At 51.5% G+C, this 18768-nt stretch overlaps 1 protein-coding gene across 1 annotated transcript; it reads right to left on the bottom strand.

The window, feature by feature from the left end:
* Positions 1-3184: 3184 nt before the first annotated feature.
* Positions 3185-9385, bottom strand: RAB33A (RAB33A, member RAS oncogene family). Its single transcript, XM_084639513.1, has 2 exons — positions 8944-9385; positions 3185-3759 (listed from the first exon to the last, which is right to left on the bottom strand). The coding sequence occupies exons 1-2, from the start codon at positions 9259-9261 to the stop codon at positions 3304-3306; spliced, it is 774 nt and encodes a 257-aa protein (XP_084495639.1). The 5' UTR covers positions 9262-9385; the 3' UTR covers positions 3185-3303.
* Positions 9386-18768: the final 9383 nt, after the last annotated feature.

The raw sequence follows: 18768 nt of genomic DNA, 5'->3' as shown, positions 1-18768 counted from the left end.
TCTTAAAAAGTTTGTGCACGTGTTTTTTGGGTTTTTTTATTAGCTGGTGGCAACAGCTGATTTTCTTTTCTTTTTTTCTTTCTCAGCTCTTCCCTGGGGGGGGGTGTGAAAGGGCTTGAGGGTACCCCACAGGAAGGAATTCCCAAGTGCGCCTTTCTGGGTTCTCAAAGGGTTTTTGCACTTGGGTGGTGGCAGTATCTACCCATCCATGGTCGGAGAAAAGCTGTAATCTTGGGAGTTTAATACAAGCCTGGAGTGGCAAGTATTAATTTTTAGAGTCCTTGCAGGCTCCCATCTTCTGCATTCAAAGTGCCAGAGTGGGGAATCAGCCTTAACACCACAGTTAAAAAGTTATACCTTATTTCCAGTCTGAATGTCTAGTTTTAACTTCCAGCCATTGGATCATGTTATACCTTTCTCTGCTAGACTGAAGAGCCCATTATTAAATATTTGTTCCCCATGTAGGTATTTATAGACTGTAATCCAGGCACCCTTTGACTGTTTCTTTGTTAGATTCAAAGAGCTCAATCTATTGAGTTTATCACTATAAAGCATGTTTTATAATCCTTTAATCATTCTTGTGCCTCTTCTCTGAACCCTCTGCAATTTATCAACATCCTTCTTGAATTGTGGGTGCCAGAAATGGACACAGTATTCCAGCAGCTGTAACACTAGTTCCAAAGACAGAAGTAAAATAACTTCTCTACCCCTGCTCAAGATTATCCTGTTTATGCATCCAAGGATTGCATTAGCCCTTTTGATCACAGCATCATACTGGGAGCTCTTGATCAGATGATTATCTATTCCCCCAAAAACTCTTTTTCAGAGTCACTGCTCTCCAGGATAGAGTCCCCCATTCTGTAAATATAGCCTACATTCTTTGTTCCTACATGTGTACGTTTACATTTAGCTGTATTAAAATGCAAATTGTTTGCTTGCACCCATTTACCCAACAATCTAGATCATTCTGTATCGGTGACCTGTCATCTTCATTATTTACCACTCCCCTAATTTTTATTTCATCTTCAAACTTTATCAGTGATGATTTTATGTTTTGTTCTAGGTCACTGATTATGTCAAATAGAATAGGGCCAAGAATAGATTTCTGCAGGACCCCATTAGAAACATACCCACTGGATGATTCCCTATTTCCAGTTTAATTTTGAAACTTGTCAGAGTTAGCTAGTTTTTAATCCATTTAACATGTGCAACATTATTTTTATATCTGTGATGGTCTGGTCAGTGAGGGATTTAATCCATACCACTGAAGGGCTGTGTCACCACAGGTCCTGTAACATGGGGTTTCTCACTGCTTTGCTGCTCTAGCTCCCTGGGCTGCTCCCACCCAGCCTACTAGCATGCAGATCACACCACGAGTGTGTGTGTGTAGCTATAGCCCTGGTCCAGCAGCTCTGACCCTAGCAGCCTGCCAACAACACATCAATCAGTCACACTCTGGGTTCTACCAGCTTTGTTTACAACTAGCAAAATGACCCCAACACACTCCCAGTCCTGAATTTTCCCAAAACTGTGTGCACTGAAGTGCCCAGCCCTCTTCTGGACAGCTCAGAGAAATAATGAGGTTCATTGCTCCTGTAAAGAGAGAAAACCACATCACAGCTTACTATCTTAAATGGGAGTAAATACACCCTTCCCTTTAAACACAGGGCTGAATTGGTTTATGGTAAGAATGAAATAAATTTAATAAAATATGCATAGGATTAAGTGAGTTCATGTACAAGGAATTAAGATAGTTACAAGTAAAACAAAACCTAATTCTGAAAGTCCAAAAATTAATCTAGCAAGGTACAATCTTTGCCTAAGGAGGTTTCTCGTCTATATTCAATTCCCAGAGACTTCACCCTCCCCTTAAAGGATTCATCTTTCTCAGCTCACAAGAGCTCTGTTTCCATATGCCTGTTTAGTGATGAATGCCAAAGGTGGCTTCTGCCTTTGCTTATATTTTCCAAAGTTCAGTGATGTTTCAGGAGGCAGGAAGACCTCATGCTGTTCTTTCTTTTCTGTGGGCTTCCCATGCCTCTGTATGTAAATAGGGCTTCCACTGTTTGATTCCACCATGCTTGATTTACATAGACTACATATAAATAGTTGTGACATTTCCTCCTGTCTGGGCAAACTGTACAGCCTAGTATAAATGAGTATCCATAATTCCTTATAGTGTTAATATGTACAGTTCACAATATTAATCACTGGTGTGTCATTAGCTTTCAGAAAATACCACACTCTATACATGTTTATAATATAGTAATAGTGTACAATCAGTTGCTTGTCACTTGAGGTTCAGCCCTCCAGTCTTCATAGACCAGTAAGCCTTTGCAATGTAGTCTTTGAAAAGTGAAACCCAGATCAAGCATCTCTTCTCTGATGGGTGTAGATGCCAGGCTGTCTTCTCCCCTGCTTGTTATGTGTGAGGTTTGCCTCCACCCCTTGTTAGCTTGATGACTGTTTGAGATATGTAACTACATTCTCATTGTGTCTTTCAAAGTGTTTTGGAAGTAAATATCCGATGGAGAAATCACATTCCTTTGTTTAGGGTAACTCCTCTGACTGGCAAACACATTTGAAGAACTATAATTTCAGTTTATGTCCATAATTTTGCATGAGTTGCTTGCATCTACATTACACAATATTAACCAGTGAGTTATAACAATATCAGTATCACTAAAAGGTGTCTTGTAGTAACAATAGTGAGTTGGGGTATACTGGGTTGATCAGGCCAACTGAAACTCACTGCTGGAGAGCAGAATGCCACTTTCCCTCGGTCCTAGGGCTGTTCTTAATGTCACAATATCATTCTAGGTTTGTTTGTTTTTTTAAATCAAAATGTCATGCAGAACCAGAAAGAAACTGAAGATTTTATCCTGACAGGAATCCTACGCAGAGCAATGAGTGCAAGTCAGTCCTTCCTGCACAGACCGGGCATTCAGCTGTTGTAGAACAGCTACAAGGATCCCTCTCAACACAGCATCAAAGAGTCAAGTCTCAGGGCATGACAGCAACATACCCTTTAAACTTTACCTTGGGTTAATCTCTTACATGGTGATATGAACAGCCAGCTTGAGGGTTTGCTGAGAGTTCCAGTCCTAGCCAAGACCCCATTTCTACAAGCATATAATTACTCTGAATACCCTGTTGATAGGCAAAGACAGACTCAAAGCAGACATCAGTGATACAAATTTTATTTTGTTAACATTAATTTATAGTGAAACAAGCAGGTGTCAGTCTTATACAGGCACAAAACCCCTCCCCCCACAATATTAACCTAGACTGCACAGCCTCCGTTCAGCAGGGGCAGGAATTTTTATTGTTAGCATCTTGTGTGAACTCCAGTTTCTGCACTTTTCCCTGCTGCCTCTCCATATCCCGATAGAGCAGGGACTTCTGGGCCTTCAATCGGCAGGCCAGGCACATGAAAATTGACTCCACATTCTGACTCTCTTTGGGGTCCTTGGCTGATGTTTCAAACAAAAGCATGTTGTGAGCATCAGCGAATTTCAGGGCCACGCTGGATGGCACCTGAATTTGTTCTCGTAAGTCACACTTGTTCCCAACAAGCACCTTGGGGACGAAAGGGGGCACAGCATGCCCATTGCATTCCTCAATCCACATTTTGAGATTGTGGAAGGAAGCCATCTTAGTGACATCATAGACAAAGATGACGGCATGCACATTGCGGTAATAGTGTTCTACCATGCTCTTCCGGAACCGCTCCTGGCCAGCTGTGTCCCAGACCTGCACCTAGAAAACAAAGCACAGTGTGCCTGAGGCAGCCAAGATATAGCCCACCCCCACAAAGGGCTTGGGTCCCAGGAAAAGGCAGTTTCTTGTTGGGAGAGGCTGGGGGCACAGAGACTTGGGGCATTTCCTCTTAGTCTAGATCATTCTCAATATGTACATAACCCTTGTTCAGTTTGATTAGTGAGGCTAGACAACTGCAGAGCTCCACACAGCTAATTCCCCTTCACCTCAACTGACACTGCTGAGTCCAGCACATTTTGAGAGAAGTCTCTCCCTGGGCAGCCCTTTGCTTTACCTGCAAATAGTCCCTGTATTCTGGCCCAGAAGCCTTGGATTCCTTTGTGCTTGTACTGAGCATGGTTTGCTCCAGGCAAAGTGGTTGTCTGGGATTCAATCACTCTTGCTCAGCACCTATCTGGCAGGCCCTGTGAGCTTGTTTTTAAGAGAGTGTTTCCTCTTCTAACTATATTTCATTGCCATCTTCACCATAGCAATGATGTGCACAAAACACCTGGCACTTAAAGAGGCATTTCAACACCATACCAGGCATTACTCCACCTCCACCAGCCAGAGCTGTCCCTTGGGTAGGGTGAATTGGGACAACCGCCCCAGGCCCCATGCTTTCGGGGGCCCCTGCACTTCAATAAAATCGGGACTGTCCCAATATTTAGCCCTTTGTCCCACGTCCCGACAGATCTATGCCATTTGTCCCTATATTTAGGTGAGACGAGTGGGCAAACGGGGTAAGGAGGAGAGTGGCGGGGGGGGACATGCACTGGACGGACAGTGGGGAGGCAAGTGGTGAGTGAGGAAGCGGGGGGAAGGAGTCAGGCAGATGTTCAGGAGGAGAGCGGTTTACAGGGGGCATGCTGGACAGACGGCGAGGAGACAGGCGGGCAGACAGCAAGGACGAGAGCAATAGGCAGGGGAGGTGTGAGGTGGTGGGTGGACAGTGAGGAGACTAGTAGGGAGGCTGACTTGTCCCCAGCCCTGCATCCCCCTAGGGACAGCCCTGCCGCCAGCATCCTATTCCAGAAGATGCGAAGAACCCTGTAATGCACCCAGCCAATTGTACAATGGTGAATCTGGAAGGGGAAGAAATAGTAGAACTCCTTCCCGACCCCTGCAGGTGCACCCTGAAGCCTGGGATTTTATTATTTCTTTTTTAAAGCTGCAATAACTGCAGACTGATGCTGAAACCATCCGGCTTCCTTGTCAACCCAGTGCCAGCATCTGCAGCAGGGGCGTCTCAAGCTGGGCACACGCTGGCAGAAAGCAAACATGTTTGTTCTTCATTTCCCTGCCATTCACTTCCTCCTTGCACTTGAATCAGGAGGACAGCATGAAAAGGAGGGGCTGCCCTGGGCTAATTGTCCTTCAGACCCTCTTGTCCCCACCCTCTTACACACCCTCTTTTCAGGCTACATACACCTCATTTTTCCCCTCTGGCAGGAGGTTAGCCTGGGCCACTAACCCTTCTCCCCTCACTGCTCAAGTGTAAGCAGCTATGATAGAGCAGCAGGCTGGACACTTCCAGGCTGGAGCAGTAACACTTGTTTCAGACCAACATATGGTGTAAGTTGCACTAGCATGATCACAGGACTCAGGAACAAAGCTGGCTGAAAACATTTTGACCAAGCTTCTTTCTGTCGAAAAGTGCCGTTTTATCACCACTGAAATGGCTCCCTGGGCCAGGATGGACCAGTCAAATTGAGATGGAGAGCAGCCTGGAACAGCCCACAGTCTGGAAGGCAGAGCACTTCCCCGGGGAGACGGGAGGCCCAGGTTCAAATGTCTGCTCTACCCTATTAGAAGCAGAGACCTGGGTCTCCCACATCTCAGGTGAGTGTCCTGACCCCTGGACTATAGAGTCTTGTTGGAGTGTTTCACTTTGTATAACTAATTAAATATTCATTAGGCCAGAAAGAGGGACAACAGCTCAGTGGTTATGACTCGCCTGGTTTCTGAGCCTTTCAGTCTACTTGGGTCATGTTTTCAGGCTTTTATCTGCATTCAGGAGGGCTAGAATCTGACAACTTCCCGCCCGCCTCTGCAATGAAAAAGCTGAGAGTCTCCCTTAATCACATGATCCCACAATCTGGAGATTTAAGAAAAAACACCAAATATTCTGAGACTTGTGATAAAATGGCACGGGTTGACTGCACTGTTTTTCCCCCTTCAGAAGCCCTCAGACTGCTCAGCTTCCAGGGGTCACTCCCGCTGCAGCGTGCCAAGCCTGCCAATCTTCCCTTGCTCTCTGTTACCTTACCCACCAAGTCAAAGTTTACCAGCCTCAACCATCGAGCTTGGATTACCAGAGTCAACCCACTGGGCGGGCAGGCAGCCAGATCCAGCCCATGCACTTTATGGATGTAAACTCAAGACAAGTTAATATTTTGCAGAAACTCAGCTTTCATTTAAAAAGGTGGTTTCTAGCCTGTACATTTGCAAAGGAAAGTCTGAAAACACCTGAGTGCAGCTTAAAGGCTCAGAAACCAGGACTCAAAAAAAAAAAAAAAAGACCCAGCATTCAAGATTTTAAACAGTCTCATGATTTGGGGGCCTGGCTTGTGATTTTGGAATATTGGGTTGTGATAGTGGAGTGGTCATCTCCTCCTATGGAGAAAGTTTGGTGCAAGCTGCAAGAAAAGGCACCCACACAGAGCCAGCTGCTCAAGGCCTGTTCCCTGCGTAGCCATTACACACAGACACAGCAAGGAGCATCCCACTGGGCTGCCAGCTGCATGCACAAGCTACTGCAACTCACCAAGCCCTAGGCCTCAAGCCACAGTCACAGCAACTGGCTGGGTGGGCCCACGGCTCTGCTCTGCAAACTGGGCCTACAGCCCAGCTCCGCAAAGCCCTGCTTTCCTCAGTGGCAGAAGTCCTGGGGTCTGGAGCAGCTACCAGCTCCTTCCTCCAAGCACTCACTTCCATTCCCCCACGCAGCTCCCTTGCTCCAAAACTGGGCACACTGGACCTTTCCACAGCATTCTCACCACCACCTCCTCCACAGATCTTGGAACCTCCCAGGGGCCTGGTACATGGCCCCCATTTTCCCAATGCCCTCATACCTCAGCACCTCCAGTGCTCTCTGCCCAATCCCATCTATCACCATGTTCCCTCCATCCCAATCCTCATACATCTCCTGCCCCGACCTCCTGTACCACTCCACCCTCTCCCCTCCCCAGCCCCCTCCATGATTTCATAGTTCCCCCTCCCTCAACCGCTCCCATCCCCTCCTACCTCCCTGCCCCCTCATATCCCCCTGCCCCCTCCCTCCTTCCCTCATGCTCCCAGCGCCTTATACCACCCTCCCCCCCACAATGTTTCACCAATGGGTTCAGACTTCCCAATCCCCTGGATGACCTCGTAGCCCCCCTCCAGTGCCCTCATACATCTCTCCCCTCCCCCTCTTCCCCTCCAGTGTCCTTGTACCTCCCCGCCCCCTCTCCTCCCCACCTGTGCCCTTGTACCTTCCCACCCCCTTCCCTCCCCACCAGTGCCATCATACTTCCCCACCAACCTCGTACCCTCTTAGCCCCCACCCCAATAACTTGCTACTCCACTCACTGCTCTCCCACACATTCTTGCCACCCCAGGGCCTTTGTACCTTACTGCCTCTGCTCTAGCTCCCCACCTCTGCCCCCCACTCCACTCATGGCCTCCTATCTCACTGCCCCCCAGTAGATGTGCCCCCATCCCCGTGACACTTTCATAGCTTGATACCCACACATATCTCATCAACCTCAACTACCTCCCTGTGACGATGTGATGCAGCAGGGAGGGGGGAGTGTTGACCTGGGAATGTGCCCTGGGGATGGGAGACCTGAGCGCCTGTAACCTGAGCCAGGAGGGGTAGGGGGAGGTAAGACCTCTGCCTGCAGAAGGGAACCTGCTGGAGGGGTTTAGTTTCAGTTTGGTGCTGGGTGGAGGAACCCAGGGAACCCCAGGGCTGGGATCTAAGCTCCCTGCTCCCCCAGAAGGACTTGACTGAGGGGTCCTGGTTGTACCCACAAGCTCTGTTTTGGACTGTGTTCCTGTTGTCCAATAAACCTTCTGTTTTACTGGCTGGCTGAGAGTCTCAGTGAATTCCAGGAAGAGGGGTGCAGGGCCTGGACTCCCCCACACTCTGTGACACCCCCTACCTCTGACCACCGACACACCCCAGGCAACCTCTAGCCCTCTCACCACACACCTCCACCCCTCTTCAGCCCCTTCCAATGCCCACACCTGCTCTTTGGCCTTTGCACACCATGGATGTCTCACACCTGGAGAACCCCCCAATCACTCTCCCTGTTCCCCTTCTCTCCTTCTGCTGCTGGTGCTGTTCCCCCATTTCCTTGTACCTCACCTGCTCTCCAGCACCCCACTCTCTCTGACCCATGCCTTCCTGACACCAACTCCCCTGCTTGTTCTCCACCTCTCCCCCCAATCCCTCACCAATCCCCTCACTCCTCATCCCTCGCCACCTCCCATTCCCTCCCCCTGCTCCTCCTTTCCCCCCCAATCCCCATCCGCCACTGCCCCCGGTCTCCCGTTCCCCCCTGCTCCCATCTGCCACTACCTTCTGCTCCCCATCCCTCTCTTACCCCATCCCGCACCCCCAGTTCCCTCCTCCCTCACTGTCCCTGCTCCTCCATTCCCCCCACTCCACATCTCCCACTCCCCTCTGCTCCCCCATCCTTCCCGCTTCCCCATTCCCCCTGCTCCCATCTACCACTGTCCCCTGCTCCCCCATCCCCGTCTGACTCCATCTCTTACTACCACCACCCCAATTCCGTCCTCCCTCACTGCCCCTGCTTTCCCCATTTCCCCTTTCCCCACTCCCCATCTGCCACCACGTCCTGCTCCCCCAACTCCCTTCCGCCGCCGTGCCCCCCCGCTCCCCCATTCCCATCCCCCACTGCCCCTTGCTCCTCCTCTCACCACCCTCACCCGCCAATTCCCTCCTCCCTCACTGCCCCTGCTCCCCATTCCCCGCCTCCCCCACTGCTCTGCTCCCCCAATTCCCTGCTCCCCCAATTCCCGCCTCCCCCACTGCTCTGCTCCCCCAATTCCCTGCTCCCCATTCCCCGCCTCCCCCACTGCTCTGCTCCCCCAATTCCCTCCTCCTTGACTGCCCCTGCTGCTCCCCCCATAGCCCCTGCTTTCCCCATCGCCCTCCTCTTCCTCACCCCCCACCTTGATTTTCTCTCCCTCGATCTCCACCGTCTTCTCCCTGAAGTCCACGCCGATGGTGGCCTCGGTGCTGGCGGGGAAGGCGCCCCCGCAGAAGCGGAAGGTCAGGCAGGTTTTGCCCACATTGGAGTCGCCGATGACGATGATTTTGAAGATGCGGACCCGCAGGTACTGCTCCAGCGAGGCGTCCAGCTCGGCGGCGGCCGGCCCGGAGGGCTGCATGCCGGGCGCTACGCGGAGCCGGGCGGCGGCCCGCACACAAAGGCAGGAGGCAGCTGCCGAGCGCGGCGGCGAGCCCGTCGGATCAGGTGGCTGATACATATTCAGCGCGGCGGAGACCCTCCCCCTGGCCGGCCGGCGGGTGGGGCTGGCAGCGGGGCTCGCCCGACCCACGCGCTCCCGCGGCGCCTGCCTGCGGGCCAGCAGCCGGGGCGCAGGGGTACCTGGCCCTGGCTGCTCGCCAGCGGAGCAAGGGGCGGCCCCGGGCGCGGCCTGCCACGCCCCCTCCGGGAGCCTAGCCCAGGGCCAGGACCTCTGCCCCTGGGAGCCTAGGCCAGGAAAGGGCCGCCGCGGGCGCTCGGATGCTGTGGGCCGGGCCCTGAACACACATATTGAAGTGAAAGGCCCAGGTGGGAGAAAAACTCTTGCTGAGCGGCCAGAAGAGCTGCCTCCCAGGGCCCGCTCTGGCTCGCCCAGCCCAGCCCATCAGCAAAGCCCAGGCGGGCCTGATTATACTGGCGGGGAAACAAGCAGCCCAAAGGGGGCACACAGGGAACCTTCCCCTCCAGATCTCTCCAAACCCGCGCGGGAAGCAGGAAAAGGCAGCACTGCCCTCCACCTCCTCTGCAGGCTGCTGTGGGGACAGCCAGGCTGGAGAGGTGAACAGAGCCACATTTGCACAGCCTGCGTGACCACAGCAGCATGACATCTAGCCAGCAGTGGGCTGGCACCATCAGCACATACCAGCTGACAGCCCTCTCACCCCTACCTGCTCTTCTAGGCCCAGTCTCTCCAGCTCAGGTGAAAGGCAGAAGCAGGGTAGGCAAGATCAGAGGCGGTCTGTGGCTGGGAGAAGGCTGACCTGGATCACAAGGCTTAGGGGGGCACTTCCCGGGTTACATGCAGGCCAGAGAGCGAAGAGAAATTTACAACAGACCAAAGTACAGACATGACTGTGTGCATCCAATACAGGAATTCATTATGGGCACTGCCAACACCTGTGACAGACACACATGCTGGGTCTCTGTTAGAGGGACCATCAGCACATGCCTGGGATAGGTCATGGATCCACAGGGTCTAGTCTGTGCCCCAGCCTGTAACCAGTCCCTTGTGAGTGACCCCTTCAGTTTGCTGGGCCCCAAGGACCCACACATTTCCACAGGGACAGGCCTATGGCCTCCAAGACTTAGAAACTAGGCCTTCAGGCACCTTCAGTCTCTGTCTCTCTCCATGACTCCAGCCAAGCCAGACTCTTGCAGAAGCCTTTTACCAGGCCCCTTCAGGGTGCAATGCTTTCTGTGAGTATTGGCAGCCACACCAGGCAGCCTTTTCAAACAAAGGCAATGAGTTCTTAGTCACCTGGCTACAGAATCTGACAATCCTGCTGTTAGCAGAGATGAAAAGGTTAAGATGAAAAGAGTTCAGCCTGGCCAATTAGGCCAGGGCTCCCTTGAGCTATGCTGCCGTTGAAGCCATCTTGGCTCTCTCTCTCTGTCGCTCTCCCTTTCTCCTCACCCCCAGGTGAGAGCTCCCACCTCTCTCCTCAATGCTAACTCTTATTGCAGCTACCTGATGTGTTTCAGGCCATCGTCCAGCTCCTGCAGAGTCATACCGAGTTCGCCTGCGAGACAGTCCCATGGATAAGTATGAATTGCTCAGTCCCATTGTTTTTGTGGACCCTTCACTGATATGGGTCAATTTCAGCCAGTCCTTTAATGACCCATTAATTCCACTCCAGACAGTTACATGACACAACATCTCATGTATCCTGTTCTGCCCCAAGAGCAGCTTTTTACCCCCTTTGCACCTACTGGGTAGCAATGCAAGTACATAGGGAAACTGAGTCACATAGGAATAAAAAATATTACAGAAAATTCCCACTTCATCACATAGGGCATCTGAGGGCTTGTACCCACTACCACTTATGTGCTCAGGGGTGTAACTTATGTCACTCCCGGTGGTGACTTATACACACACCCGAGCAACATAAGTTATACTGACCTAAGCGCCGGTGTGGACATCGCTGTCCGTGGGAGAGCTTCTCCCGCTGACATAACCACCTGTTGCTGAGTTATTAGGCTGACAGGAGAGCTCTCTCCCCTTGGCGTAGTGTCTTCACCAGATGTGATACAGTGGCACAACACTTCGAGTATAGACTAGCCCCGAGTCTGCTCCTGCCTCTTTGGCAGGTGGCTCCCCTGGACAATGCTGTGTCTGCCCTCTCTCCTTTCTCACTGTCAGCTCAAGTTTCCATCATTGCTCTTGGATCCTTTTGGATAGTTTGGGGGAAGCTTTCTCCTGCTCCCTGGTATGTGGGGAAGAGTCCCCTTCACCTCAGCCCAGCTCCTCAGCGTTTGTGCCCTGGATAGGGTCACTGTTCTGCCTTCAGCTGGATGCTCAGTCTAGCATGATTGATACCTGGAGAGGCATCGCACATTGGACACTTTGGCTCCAGCTCCCTTTGCATTGGAATGTTTCATGTCACCTGTGCCCCTTCCCTTGGCAGGACTGCTGCTTTCCCCCCAGCTACACAGTCTCTTGGCCACTCTCCCCCTCACTCTGTTTCACAGAGTTAATTTATTCTTTCTTCCCTCTCTTCCTTCCTTGGCCTTGCCTATGCTGGGGATCTACTTCACTTACAGCCAGTGCCCGTGTATTTTCACCAGTGCAAACTGCCATTGCAGACACGATGGAGCTGATTCATACGGGACTTGCTGCCTGCACCACTGGCTGGCGCTGAGACAAAGCTGAGTGCAGACAAGACCTTTGATTTCATCCTCCATGGCCCTCTCTTTTATCTTGGAGTCTTCCTTAGTGCCCAGGAGTCTCTGCAGTGCTCCTTCACCCCTCAATCTCCTGTTCCTTTCTCTTTGCCTGCCTTTCCCTCCACAGCGTCTCTGGGGGATACAACAGCTGCTCTCTATTAGCACTGGTGAAGCTGAGTGGTGACTGCTGCCACTGGGGGCCTAGCATGACTCCCTGGAGCAGTGCACGCAGGCTGCGCTGCAAACTATGCTAGCCAGATAGTGCTGCGGCCCTTCCCCCTCAACCCTGTGGCTTTGTGAATGGCTCTAACACCCTTCACTGTAGTCAAGGAAACCATGCTAGAACCTGGCTAGTAGTCATTGCTGTAGCTAAAAGGAGGATTCTCCTGGACAGGACTGTAAATGCATACAGGAGCAGTCAGTCGAAAGGCACTCAGCTGCAAAAGGGATGTACATCCCAGAAAATGCTGGTGAAAGACAGCGCAGCTAAGAAGGGGATGGGCGAAAATGCTTTGAGGCATTCTTTGTTTGCAGTAACAGTGAGGGATTTAGAACAGTTTCCAGTCCCTCCCTTGGATAATATCAGAATATTTTGGTGACCGGTGCATTAGAAACACACCCAGAGGATTCTAACCTCCCCAGGGGAGTCTGATGCAGACTTTGACTCCAGGCTGCACTGGGAGAGCTGAGGGTACATCTCCCACAGCATAGCCTCAGCTGGTCCAGGTCAGCTGACCAAGTTTGTGGGGCTCAGGTTGCAGGGCTAAAAATCACAGTGTAGATGTTTGGGCTCTGGATAGAGCGCAGGCTCTGAAACCTGGGGCGGGGTGGAGGGGGGTGAGGCGTTCACAGCCTGGGCTCCAGCCCGAGCCCAACCATCTACACACCAATTTTTAGCCCTGCAGCCTGAGCCCCGCAAGTCTAAGTCAACAGACCCAAGCTCTGAGATTCAGTGCTGTGAATTTTTATTGCAGTATAAACATACCCTGAGAGCCAAAGGAGTCACAAACCAGCAGGAACAAGAAGTGTCTAGTTATACAACGAGCCCAGATGAGGATTGGACAGGGCAGCTGCTGGAGCACTTCCATATGCTTCTGGGATGGCTTGTAGTGTGCAGTCACAACTGTGAGGTAGATGCTTCATTGGACAAGACCCCATCTTCTGCACTTTTGGGCTGCACGTGCAGAGGTCTCACATTAGACTGCTACTCTGATGAGACAATATGCTATATTGGCTTCAAGAAGTAGGGTGAATCTAACAATTCTGGAAAGATGCTGACAGACTGTAAGGAAATTGAGAGAAGAGCAACATATAGGATCTTGAGGGAGCAATTTGTGAGAAGGTATTAAAAGAGCTAGATCTGTAGAGCTAGGGAACAGTTCCCTAAAGGTATCAGATATAAGCCAGATTCTGCCAACTCTCTCAATCTGATCATAAATCTCATGCTTTTTTGGTGTTTTTCTTAAATCCCCAGATCCTGGAGTCAGGTGATTACGGAATAATCTGTTCTCACTTTTACAGTCCTCATTTTGAATAAAAGTTTTTAAAACAAAACCCCCACAGGCTCAGACACCAAAAGGCAAAGAAACAGACCCCCACCTTTGGGTTTGTTTCCTGGGTAAGCACAAACTTTGGGTTGTAAGCCAACCTCACAACTGATAAGCACAGGGATAGGCAATACTGGGACTGCTTAGTGTAGGGGAAGGAGGTGGAATTAGGAGGAAAGTGGGGGCGGGGGTGTTGAAAGGGAAAATACAAGCTGAAATCAGGAGACATCTTCCTACTGGTAGGCTGGAGAGACAGAAGCCCTAGCATGGAAACAAGTTCCTGCCAGGTCACTGTCAGGAGTCATTTCAATTGGTGAATATTCTACAGGACATGGCCCTACTCTGACCTGTGGAACTGACTGGGCCCAGCACTTAATTTATGCTTAGCCCTGGCACCTCTAGACTTGTGAGTTCATAGCCCTGGCACCCCTGGGCTTGCCACATCAGTTATGAAAGTAAAAAAATTGCTTGAGCCCCAGCAACTCCTTCACTACAAATTAAGCACTGGCTGGGCTCCTCTGGATTTCTTCCCATCATGTTTTTCTGTGATTCTCTATCTCCCACGCAGCACTGCCAACCCCCAGCCCTCAAGAACCATGAATCAGGCCTCACACAGTCATAAGTTTGGCTTAACAATCATGAGATTTTGAAAACTAATAAAGCTGCAGTCCTGTTGTTTTGCCTCTGTGTTTCAGCCATTAGAGGTCACATTTTCAAACTTCCCTACATTGAGAAGGGCTAGAGATTTCCTTTTTGTTTTAAAATGAAAGATGAGAGTCAGCAAATCCAGCTACATGACCAGCCAGGGTCCCCAACACTTCTACCATAATAGTTGAGCAGCAAAACCTTTGGGGAGGATGTCCCTTCTGGCATCTTCCCACATCAGCAAGAAGCAGAACAGCATTCTTTCAGGGGGATCCCATTAGTCCCATCCCATCCCAGTGATGGTCCTAGACCAGATCCCATCCCAGTGATGGTCCTAGACCAGGTCTGGATTTAAGAGATACACAGGAATCTCCAATCATTATCAAGGGTTGACTGGCTTACCCCTGCACTGAAAGTGGAGAACAGAGTCTGCCTGTACCTCAGCAGTGCACAGGACTCAGCATAGGACAGCTGCACTCACCCTTCGCCTGTGAAAAGAGCCACAAGTGAGATGAGTCTGGAAGGTCTCATTCAAATTCCAATTTGTGCACCTCCTCAAACCACTTCATTGTGCAAGAGGCAAGCTCAGGAGCAAACTAGGGGTGGATCGTGCCCCTCATGAGTGGGGTACATTAGCAGAACTGCCTGGGGTCCCAGCCCTGGCACAGTAGGGGGCATGTGGGTCAGGACTGAGAGGCATGGGCAGTGGGGGGGAATGAGGTAGTCATATGCACACATTGATACCTCACCTGCATGGCAGCCTGCTCCCTGCCACAGGGTCCTCTTCCCTCAGACACCCTTTCCAAACTGAACTGCAACCCTGTCAACGGGGCCCCTTCCTGCTGTGGAAGAACATCCTGACCAGCAGGACTTTGCTCTTTGCTAGCTTATCCACACCTGGATTCTCAGGTTCTCACTGCCCTGTGTGGGAGGGTCCTGGCAGGACCTCTGGGAGACCTGCTTGCCAATACAAGGCTGAACCCCGAGTTGTAGCTCTTCCCCCAGCCCAGGGGGAAGAAATGCTGAGACAGTCAAAGAAGGAAAAAATGGCCCATGCTTAATATTGGTATGTAAATGGTCCCAGTTAGACACTGCACTCGCCCCTCCCTGGAATGAGAAGAGGTCTGGCTTTGCTGAGGAAGCTTCCTGCCAGGCTGGGTTAAGGGACAGCAGCACAGCGGTTTGCATGAGACAAGGCCTTTAAATGAAAGCTGGAGATGGGAAAGGCAGCAAAGGTGGAGGGCCCAGGGAGCATCCTCCCAGCCAGGATTTCCTCTTGCACTCAGGGGAAGGGGGTGGTTGTTTCTGGGGGATTTTGCTGTGTTACAAGGCAATCTTCTCAAGAGAAAGTGTGTTCTTGGCAGGCCAATGGCCCAAGGGTAGCGGTTACCACCCATTGTGGCTCTAGAGGGTAGAGTGGGACTAACTCTGCCCCTGCTCAGACTCCCCCTGTCCTGCTCAGGAGAGTAGCAGCAGGCCCCTCCCTCTTTGGGCGGCGCAGCCATATCTCCATCAGCTCCTGCCTCAGAGTGCGGCCACCAACTCTTGCTGGTGGCCGCACTGACACTTCTTCCTAAAACAATTCACTTTAGGAAAACAAATAAATATACCCCTCTAAATCATTGCAATTTATTGATGTAGGGTTTGTTTGTTTTTTGCAGACACCATAATAAAAATAATGCTGTGAAAAGTGATATTTGTATGTTCATTAATATCACTTTTCACAGCACATTTAGTCGCTAGGTGGGGGGCTGCTACAAGTGATATTAACAAACATACAAGTATCACTCATCACAGCCTCCCAGCTAGCTAGTAAGTCTGCTGTGAGAAGTGATACTTGCATGTTTGTTAATATCACTTTTCTCAGCAAGCACCAGGACAAATTAAACCCTGGATGGGGGGGTGGATGTGGAGCTGGGGGAGGCAGTGGGGGCTTGGGACAATTGGGGGGCAGGGAGTGAGCCTGCATGGCTGGAGCCAAGGATCAGTGCACCACCACTGCGTGGTCAGAGCCGGGGGCCGTGCAGCTGAAGCCGGGGGTTGGAGCCTGCTACCAGAGAGCAGGGCTGGGACATAATCTGCTCCGGACTGGCAGCACACTGTTATCCCATCTGCAAACCCAGCCCCTGGCTGTGCAGTGCTTTGGGTGTCTCCCAGAGGGCACTAGGGAATTCCATTGTCTCTCTCTGGCTTTTCTTTGTTTCCCTTTTAATCTTAGCTTATGTACATGGGGAGCATTTACACTTGTAAGAGGGTGGCCTGCCCAGTTAAGGGCCAGGAGGCCTGGCACTAGCCAGCTCTGTTCAGTCAGCCCACCTGTGCCATAATTAGTTGCCTCCCAGCCGAAGAGGGATGGATAATGGGTCAGGTGTTAGCAGGCGAACCTCTAGGCCTGTAAATAAAAAGACACAAGAGAACCCAGTCAGAGGGAAACTGATTGGAGGGACAGGGAACAAGTTGGGCTCCTGTGGAAGGTTCTGAAGCAGAGTCTGGAAGGGCTCCAGGAGTGGAGCTGGCAGTCAGTGCTCTATCCCAGAGCCAGAGACTTAAAGGTAGCCCAGAAGAGACTGGGAACTGAGCCCAGAGGGTGGGCTGAAGAGAAGCCCAAGTGGGATGGCAGAACCTTTTGTTGATTTGGGACGTTTGTTACGCACAACGGGACTGGACTTCACCCGATGGTTGAGCCACTTGAATCCCCCAGAGAGATGGAAAACTCTGGTGAGCAGAAATGTAGGGAGGAAGTGTCTGCAAATCCAGGCTTGGCCAGCAGGGGGTGCTATGGGGCTGCCACGCCCGTGACAGCCATTCAGGGTTCACCTTTTCCCAAAAGCCAGGAGCACAGATGCCCTAAGCTTTTTCTCAAGCTCCCTGAGGACAAGGGGGAAGAGAGTTCCTGGATTGAGGGAGCCCCTGGAACACCTTGCCCCCTTTTTTAAAGTCATGGGGCTGTTAGCTAACACACATCTGTCCATCCCAGAGTACCACATGAGGAGAGAGGCCCTTTCTCAGGTGGCCAGGTCCCAGGGCTTCAGCACTGACTTAAGTTTCTGTGGGGCTGTCAGTGGGGCATGAGGTAGAGCAAGCTGTAGAATCAATCCAGGGTGGTGAAGGCATGGAAAGCAGCAGCAAGGTCTCTGCATTCCCAAAGCAAGGTTGCTGCCTTCAAGCCAAGTGCAGACACAATAACTGCTGGATGGCCAGAAACAGTTGCACTTGACTTGCTGTACAGTTTCACAACCTTGGGAGCAACTCCCCTACTCAACAGAGCCAAAATAACCCCCACCGATTCTTCCCATGGCTTCCCCCAGCCCACAAGCATTCTTCCAGCTTACCCAGATGGAGTCGCGGCCAGCTTATCCTCATCTAAGTCCCCATTCGTCGGGCACTGTTCCAATACATGGGCCAGGCCCGAGTGAATGGCGCTAAAGGATCTACCCACGCCACAAGTACAGCACGGTTTTGTAACCAGTTAGTGTCATTTTCATCTACTCTAACTACAAGAGTTGTCTTCACAACATGAGCCTGTTGCTTGTCTGAGCAACTGCACTTGCCACACTGCCTGATGTTTGTATCTGTGCATCCTCGCAAAATCAGGGCCAGGCCCATATTGCTCCAGTGGGAGACACATGAAGGTATGTACACTGGGCTGTCCTGGGAGGAAGGACAGCGACCAAGCTGGTTAGGTAGGAACCACGATCTGACCACAGGACTGTGAGCAGAGGCAACCATGTGCAATCTAGGCCTCTGGCTGCGGCCACTGACTCAGCTGCCAGGGTTACTGACAGTATTAACAGAACTGGAGACTGGCCCTGTTGACAGCCAGTAGCCATTAACTGGTTACAGACTCAAGTTACAACTGCAGCCTGGCCAAGGCTACAGAGTGTAACACTGGAAACCAGGCTTCCTCCAATCCTCCTAGCAGCCCCGTGTCCAGACTGAACAGCAGCAGTGACAGACTAACGTTCTGCCTGCACATGACCTCTGGACAGATGAGCAATTGCCCCAGAATACAATTTCATTAGCTGTACGATGGTGGTACCTTCCTGCATCCTTCCCACAGCATAACATCCCACAGCTCTGCGGGTCAATTGGTCAGACTCAGCAGGAAATCAACACTGCATGCACTCCAGCCCATCTGCCCTCCCCTCCATCTGTAACAAGCTAGCCGCAACCCCCAATGCCTCGGGAGGACGAAGCTGCTAAACACAACATGTAGGGGCCATTGTATCCCGAGGACAAAAGAAGCTAACATTCTACAGCCATTAGCAGAGCGCTCTAGCAGCTATCACTGCTGCCACTGATGCCAGCAGGCAAAGGCACCAGCCTTGGCACTGAGCCCAGCACAAGGGCCTTGGCATCCAAAGCCCTGTGCAGAACAGCTGGCTACAGGGTTTGGCAGCAACCCCAGTACCCCTCAATGCCCTGTCATCAGCCCCTACCCTTCTCACTTCAACTCTCTCTCTCACACCCCCTACCCTGCTAAGTCAGCCAGCAGGTTTGAGTGCCCCTGAGGGCTCTGGGTCCTCTCTGCATAGAGATGCTAGCTGGGAGGGGTCTCACCCCAGAAGAGGAGAGGCCATTCTGGGGGACAGGCTGCTGTGCTCTTGCCCAGATGTTATTAGTAGAATGACCACCCAACTCCTCACGTCAAT

This window comes from Lepidochelys olivacea (genome assembly GCF_965140295.1).
Source record: "Lepidochelys olivacea isolate rLepOli2 genome assembly, chromosome: 9".
Lineage (NCBI taxonomy): Eukaryota > Metazoa > Chordata > Testudines > Cheloniidae > Lepidochelys > Lepidochelys olivacea.
Note: the sequence above shows the minus strand (reverse complement) of the source record. Positions and strands in the feature narration are given on the sequence as shown.

Coding starts and splice junctions, on each gene's coding strand:
- RAB33A (XM_084639513.1), bottom strand. CDS start 9,261: ATGTATCAGCCACCTGATCCGACGGGCTCGCCGCCGCGCTCGGCAGCT. Junction 3,760..8,943: donor TCGAGGGAGAGAAAATCAAG/GTGGGGGGTGAG, acceptor TTTGTTTTCTAG/GTGCAGGTCTGGGACACAGC.